The sequence below is a fragment of the Sinocyclocheilus grahami genome, unplaced genomic scaffold (assembly GCF_001515645.1).
Source record: "Sinocyclocheilus grahami isolate Dianchi unplaced genomic scaffold, SAMN03320097.WGS_v1.1 scaffold2031.1, whole genome shotgun sequence".
Lineage (NCBI taxonomy): Eukaryota > Metazoa > Chordata > Actinopteri > Cypriniformes > Cyprinidae > Sinocyclocheilus > Sinocyclocheilus grahami.
This window is the reverse complement of record NW_015507210.1, coordinates 62,589-70,923: the sequence shown is the minus strand read 5'-3', so window position 1 is coordinate 70,923 and position 8,335 is coordinate 62,589. Positions and strand designations below refer to the sequence as shown.

The window sequence follows — 8,335 nt, the reverse complement described above, 5'->3', positions numbered from 1 at the left end:
TACGTCATAAACAGAATGAGGTTTACTGTTGGGGATTTGCACATCCACTGAAGACAGCATATTATAATGGGTTCTATAGACCAATCTCAGTGTTTGCAGACAGTGATGATGTTTTTTGTGTGGGCGGAGCCTGTCTGGTGGCAGAAAATAGCAGTTTTAACATAGCAGTCTACAGAAGCCAGGGAATAAAACAATAAAAAAAGTAATTTTGAGTTTGTGTCAAAATTCTGACTTTTTCCTTGCAATCCCCAGATTATATCTCACAATTCTGGTAAGAAAAATCAACTCGTCATTCTCTCTTTTCCCCTCGGCTCAGAATCATGGGTTTGTAATCCCACACATCTGGCTGTGTTTCCTCAGAATGGACAAACTCGCAATTGTTGAGTTGAATCAAGTTATAAAGTCCGAACTAGGAGATATAAACTTTGCTTTTGCAAGAAAAAAAAGTCAGAATTGTGAGATAAAATAGGTAAATGTTATAGGTTTAAATAGTATTTCATGCTTTAACTGTAGGGCTAATACAATACTGTCTACACTGGACACGACAATGTGACCGCTGCAAAGCATTTGAACTATGTGTCAGTACGTCATAAACAGAATGAGGTTTACTGTTGGGGATTTGCACATCCACTGAAGACAGCATATTATAATGGGTTCTATAGACCAATCTCAGTGTTTGCAGACAGTGATGATGTTTTTTGTGTGGGCGGAGCCTGTCTGGTGGCAGAAAATAGCAGTTTTAACATAGCAGTCTACAGAAGCCAGGGAATAAAACAATAAAAAAAGTAATTTTGAGTTTGTGTCAAAATTCTGACTTTTTCCTTGCAATCCCCAGATTATATCTCACAATTCTGGTAAGAAAAATCAACTCGTCATTCTCTCTTTTCCCCTCGGCTCAGAATCATGGGTTTATAATCCCACACATCTGGCTGTTTTTCCTCAGAATGGACAAACTCGCAATTGTTGAGTTGAATCAAGTTATAAAGTCCGAACTAGGAGATATAAACTTTGCTTTTGCAAGAAAAAAAAGTCAGAATTGTGAGATAAAATAGGTAAATGTTATAGGTTTAAATAGTATTTCATGCTTTAACTGTAGGGCTAATACAATATGTCCCCTATGTGAATATTATGTAGATCTATAGTTTAAATCAAATATATGCTTTAAAAGTAGGGTAATCATAGCAGGTTTCATCTATAGTTTGTCCGTTTAAACATCTTAGACATCTACTCCAAATTGGTAGATAGTATTTTGTCGCGTCGCACCATGCCGCTTGCATCCGGTGTAAGACTTATTTAAATATTGCGTGGGAAAGAGAGATCTGATCGGTTATCCAGATAGAGAAGTCACTTGATGTTGCCAAGTGTAAACGTGCCGTGTCCTGATTGACTGATGATCCGATCTGCTTGATCAGATCACGGTGATCGCATGTTAATGCCAAGTGTAAACACAGCCTATATAGCCCTTGTGTTTCCCTTCAGCTTTGCCAGCTGTTGAATGTAATGGTTGTTCGTTTGCCTGCCAGTGGTTTTCTTCTTTGCTCCTTGTGTTTTGTTCACTTTGTTTTCATTAAACTTCCTGCACCTAGATCCACTTCTCCGCCTGCCGTCTCTTGCTCCGTGTTCCATCACTGTCGGGTGTGACTGAACTGTAGGCTGACCTAACGTGTTATAAGTGAACCTTCGTGTGGGTTTCTGTCGCATGTGGACCTTCGTACTTACATGGTTTGTCTCTTCACTTCCATCTGGATTTTATCTATACAGTAAATAGAAAGGCATTCAGTGAAACCACTCGGCGGGTTGCCCTGCAGGTGGTATGAGGAAGTCCTTGAATGGCTCATTCTTCACAGTCTTGAAAAGATTGAATTCTCAGCTCTGGTTGTGCTGTAGTTCAGTTGGGTGTAAAGTCATTGAAGATTTGTACTTGTGTATAATTAAACTCAGAAATGACCTTCTCATTTCAATAAAGAACAAAATCAGTACCAGGGTGACAGCTAAACATACATATATATATTTATACATGTCAACAGAGATGGAGAAAAAAAAGCTTTATGAGGTCACAAATGTTGGAAAAGTAAACATTTTTTTTAGAGCTTTGGAATTTGGGGAGTATTGGATAGTTTTAACAGCTCATCAAAATCATTCTTAACTCTTTCCCCACCATTGACGAGTTATCTCGTCTTTTACAAGAAAACTCTTCCCCCGCCAAAGACGAGTTTTCCGTGTTTTCACTGTTATACACTCAGGGGCGCTATTACACATCTTCTGATAAGTACAAAACCTCCCGAACAAAAACACAGGTGAACAGGACGGAGAAACCAGCCATCTCTTGTGTAAACAGATGCATATGAAAAATAATGCGATCATCAGCAATAGACAGCATATAAATGAAAACTGCATAATGTTACAGAGTAAAATGTTGATCTAGGAAGTGGTATATGTCTGTGCAAGCTTTGGAGGTGTTGATGGAAGTGATTTACTGGATTTATGCTTTGATAATCGTACTGAATATTACCCAGATGTAGTTTTTGATAAAAAATTTGATTTTCTCACCTTTTTACTCAACATTATGACATTTTTATGAAACCTACCTATATTCAAGTGTTGATTAAAAAAAATGCTTTTTTTGTATAAAAGTAGAGGCTCTGATCTTCATTTCGGTGTATTGCATATTCAAATATTCATGCAGCAAAATATACTGGAGGCCATCAAATTTTAGTGAAAATCATCAAAATCTCTGGCGGTGGCTGGCAACTTTTTTCAAAAATGCTGGCGGGGAAAGAGTTAAAGACAGGAAAGAAAGACTTAGCACCACTATATTTGTATTGGTATATATAGTATTTTGCCCACAAGAACATAAATTAATTATATGATATTTTCCGTCACTGTCTTTTGAGTAATCAAACATTAAAAAATGCACAAAAGAGAAGTCACATGCAGCATTAGATTAAATCAATAGCTAATTTTCTGACCAGAATTTTTGCATATGGGCACAGTCAAAACAAATAGTAGTATTTTCCACTGATCAGTTGACAGTCTATCAATAGTGTAATTGACTTGGACGTGGTTGGCTGTGCACTCACACAGGGTTAAGAGAGAGGTGCAGTGACGGAAACATGCTGACATAGAATCCTTTCAATGTTGAGAGTACTTATGATAAAATACAATATGGTTTTACGGATTATGGAGCACAGACCACAGATGGCATAGTGGCTTTGAAGATTTGATCTCATGAAGCACTGAAACCATGCAAATATGCTTCCTTGAACTCTTGGCTGGTTTGAATATGCAAACCAGTTTTTTTTTGTTTTGTTTTTTTACAAATCTGTGCTGTGACACTGATAAACTCATAGATGTTGATATATTACGTTTTAAGAGGACATACCTCTACATTATACATTTTCTAATATGAAGTCTTAGATTATTAAATCTGTATTCTCTTATGACAAAGTCATTTCATGCAGGTGATCTGGAAGTATAATCTGCGGAGAGAAAGTATGAACTCAGAAAAACTAAGAAAAGTTACAAGGTAAAGGAGGAAGGGCGTTTAGACTAGGTTCTGCTTGGAAGGCGATGGATATTACTGCTGGGTTCGAGGTCAAGTCAACTGACTCGGTGACTTGTTGATTATGAATCTAATAAGCAGCTTGCATAAGAAATGACTTTTTATTTTAGATTTGATGTGGAGGACATTAGTGGAGGAAACAGATGCTATAAAGAATGTAGTTCAACGATGAATTTAACTATTTTAATCATTTCGACATCATACAGGTTTTTGGTTGTACCTTGTTTTGCATTATGTGCACTAATAGTGTACTTACCCAGGAAAGTGCTTGATCATATTTAGTAACTACACAGACGTAACGTGCAGGTTCAGGGTTAGTACCCAGCTATTGTAATTATTAAACTAAATTGATAGAATAGCATAGTAAAGTATGTATATGCAGAACTGGACTGTAAAACTGTAGAAGTTTTTAAGTATTGTAGTTCCTTATGAGTAAATAATACTGAAAGCATTCATTTTTAGCAAACCTTGAACAATATTGTAAAACATTTCTAGTTAATTGAGCTGATTTATGCCACCTCTGCACGTCAGGCATTCTGCTTCAAACAGATCACACCTGGCATGAAAGCACAACATTTTTGTGTAATTAGATTAGATTCAACTTTATTGTCATTGTGCAGAGTACAGTACAGAGCCAATGAAATACAGAAGCATCTAACCAGAATAGCAAAACCTAGGTATATTCAAAAATATTAGTTACACTTTATTTTAAGGTGTCCTTGTTACAGTGTAATTATACATATATACGTACAGAGTAATATTAATTAACTACATGTACTTACTACTGTATATGGTTAGAGTTTGGCTTAGGGTTACTTGCATGTAATTATGCATAATTAATTGTTATTATAATAGTAAGTACATGTAACACGTGTAACAAGGACACCTTAAAATAAAGTGTAACCAATATTACTTTCGAAAGCTGCAATCAAACTGGATTCACTCAGATAAGTGCATGTAAACATACTCGGTGATGATGGCTCATGGATCACTCCTTACTTTTGGTGACTAGACCTGAGCTTGAACTACTACTAACACACTGATTTGTCTTCCACAGACTTACGTTAACACTTTATGATTGAGTTTAAAAATTAATTACAATACTTTATACCAGAGTATGCATATGTGCACACATGAATGTGTATTGGTGAAACCAATCCTAAGCATATTTACATGTATCAATGAACACCACGCTTCAGATACGCCCATCTGGTTAGTCTCTCTATGTTGATTGCATGCTCTTTGTCATGTGTCGAGTCAAATGTCAAGTTCCTGTTATCTGCTTTGCTATATTCATCTCAGCAGTAGTTGTGCACTAGTGTGACGTCATCACATAAACCCCGATCTGAGTTCAAACTAAACTCTTTGTCCCCTGAGCTGAAGAGAGAGATAAAGTCAATCAAAAAGCACATAACATAAGTATTACTGCATAACATTAAACAAAGTGGTAATAATGGCAAACAACTACTGGCTTATTTTGGATTTGACCCACAGGCTTATGGAAGCCTCTAAAATGATTGGCATTGTTGTAAATTGTTGTAAGTCATGGTGTGAAGACCCAGACGTTGGGTGCTTCTCAAACAGAAGGCTGCATCCCAGTGAGCTTTCTAGGCTCCTTCTCAGCACTGAACGCTAAAATGAGATGGTCTAGCAAGTCCACATGTCTGCATCATTGCGATTGCCACCCCTGCAGCCACAGCACAAAAGACTATTAAAATTAATTTTGGAAAAATACATTAAACATCTTTATATTGACTGAATTTCTATGAATGCATTACAGTGAATGTCAACTATCGGTTGTCTCCCATTGGTTTACATCATGGGCAGTTAATTTACAAAGCATAATGCCTTCATCTTCAATCATTTTTTTTTGTCTTGTATTACATAATGAAACTGGACCAGTTCAGTGCCTTCAAAACATGCTAAATGAAGGACACAAAACAAAGGATAATTCAAATTGAGATGGCCTTTGGCAGTGCTTGACATGGCGGCCCAGAAATGCATTCTTGCTAAGATGCAGACTTTCATTTGAGAAGCACCCTGCTGATGTTCTGACTGTAGAAGGAGCCGTGAAACTGCGAAGGCATCCTCATGGCATGTTTCCAAAGATGCATACCAGCTTATACATCAGTACTCGAAAGTATTGGAAAGATGCAGCTTCTTTATCTGTTTCGCATCTTCACCATCAAATACTGCCATGTGATTGCTGAATTGCTGAATTATAAAAATATGTTTGGTTTTGTACAGACATGGCCATTTTATTGTTATAATACATTTCAAACACAAGTACCAGTAAATTACTGCTGATATAATTAACAAAATAACAAACTTAATAATATAAAATTATTCAATAGATTTAACTGACTAGAGTGTAATAAATGAACTCTGAAAATAAACATTTGTATTATGTGTAATGAGTTAAAGCCCTAATTCAACATAAATCATGTTGTTGAACTCGGCTATAATATTTATATGAACATGCTATTGATCAAAACCAAGATTGTCACGGTTTATGGGTCTGTGTGTTGTGGTCTCCGGTCTGATTGCTTGTCAGCGTTGTCCAGCAAACACGGTGCGGGCCAGCTAATCAGGGGTGCGTTTCTCAAAAGCATCGTTAGCTAGCTATGGTCGTTAGTTCCATTGAACTCTATTGGTAACGACGGAACTTAAGACCATAGTTGCTGCAGAGCGGCTGCACCTGTAACTTAGTGCATTACCACTACCTTTATCTGCTGTGCTTGTTGCCAGATCGTTGTGTGCTCATGCCCTGTCGTTGTTTTCACCAGAGTTTCTCTTGTTCCTGGGTTTGCATCCTGCCTTGTGTGGATTAATATCTGCCGAGCTGCTCTCGGATTACTCATTCACCGACAGATCAGTTCAGCTGGTGGTATTCCCCGTGTTAAGGGCCTGCTTTCGTCTGCATGACAACATCTAACCATTTGCCTTGCTTTATTTTCAATGATATTACGCAGCGCCTGAAAATAGTCTCAGCTAGGTAACGTCCAATAAGCTTATTTTCAGGCGCTGCATAATATCATTGCGCCTGCTGCACCCATGGTACGGCAGCAAAGTTCCTTGATTATTACGCCGGAATGAGAGTATAGTTGCTAGCCATATCGGCCTAGAAAATCACAACTTTTCATTTTCCGTCAGTCTTAGTACACGATGTAACTACAGAAGAGTCAAGTTTTAAATAGGAAAGTTCTGTTCAAGAATTTCCATGCAAATGTATGTACACAGCATCACATCTTACAACAATTAGCTTATAAGACTATAATATAAGACTACTATATTATATATATATACTATATATATATCTGTGTGTAGACGTGCTGAAATCACGTTTGGTCTCGTACTGTATCGCGTACCTTGTCAGTGTTGTGTGCTTTGCTTGGCCATTTGTTGTGATAAACAGGAAAGTGTGTCCAGCTGAATTTGAGTTTTGTTAGACGAATATAAAAAGCTTAGTATACCGCGGCAGCCCTCGTGTGAAGACCGAAGAGTGTAAAGACCATCGACTCCACCGAGCAGGGACATAAGTATCGCTTCTGAATTGTTCTCTTTCCTACTATTTGTTCCCCTTCTGTTTTCAGTTTTTATAACCAATTCTTACTATGTGTTTCCAGATCCCTACTATCACTACCACGCGCAAACCATGCATCACACACTGTAGGCAGCGCAATAGCTATGTCTATTAATACACTATTTTCTTTTTCTATTGGTCTCTGGAATTGGCAGTCTGCTGTAAACAAAGCAGATTTTATTACTTCTATTACAAGTCATTCAAGACTAAACCTCATGGCCCTGACAGAGACGTGGATCAAACCAGAGGACAATGCTACACCTGCAGCACTCTCCAATAATTTATCTTTTTCCCACTCCCCCCGTCTGACTGGAAGAGGTGGAGGTACTGGTCTGCTTATCTCTAATGATTGGAAATGTAATCCTTTACCATCTCTGAGTATCAACAGCTCCTTTGAATCACATTCAGCCACTATTACCCACCCTCTTAAAATCCATTTTTTAGTTGTTTATCGACAACCAGGACCACTAGGTAACTTCGTGGAAGAATTAAATGTGCTGCTCTCAAACTTTCCTGAGGATGGTACTCCCCTAGTTATGCTTGGAGACTTCAACATCCACCTAGATAAACCTCAGGCTGCAGACTTCCACACTCTGCTTGCTTCTTTTGATCTCAAGCGAGTATTAACTACGGTTACTCACAAATCAGGCAACCAACCTGACCTTATTTACACACGACACTGCTTCACTGATCATGTGCTCGTTACTCCACTGCACACCTCGGATCACTTCCTCCTCACTCTTAACCTCAACATGGTTCCTGACACAACACATACCCCTACACATGTCACTTTTCGACGTAACCTATGCTCACTCTCACCCTCCCGGCTATCTGCTATGGTTTCATCTTTGCTTCCTTCCCCTGAACAGTTATCATCTCTTGATGTTAACAGTGCTGCTGATACTTTCTGCTCCCCTCTTACGTCTTGTTTAGACACTGTCTGCCCTTTGTCTTCCAGTCAAGCTTGTACCACCTCTTCTGCCCCTTGGATATCTGATGTCCTCCATGAGCATCGTTCTAAGCTCGGAGCTGCAGAAAGAGTATGGCGCAAATCACAAAATCCTACTGACCTTAATGTATATCGATCACTCCTCTCTTCATTCTCTGCTAATGTCTCCACTGCTAAAAGGACATACTATCACAACAAAATTAACAATTTGCCTAACTCTCGCATGCTCTTTAAAACATTT

General features: G+C 38.2%; 1 protein-coding gene across 1 annotated transcript in view; it reads right to left on the bottom strand.

The window, feature by feature from the left end:
- Positions 1-4,913: 4,913 nt before the first annotated feature.
- The window catches only part of LOC107573778 (cyclin-dependent kinase 16), a 65,017-nt gene continuing 61,595 nt past the window's right edge, over positions 4,914-8,335 (bottom strand). The window contains exon 16 of the mRNA XM_016260226.1: positions 4,914-4,939. Coding sequence (XP_016115712.1) covers positions 4,914-4,939 — 26 coding nt within the window. The remainder of the gene's footprint in view (positions 4,940-8,335) is intronic.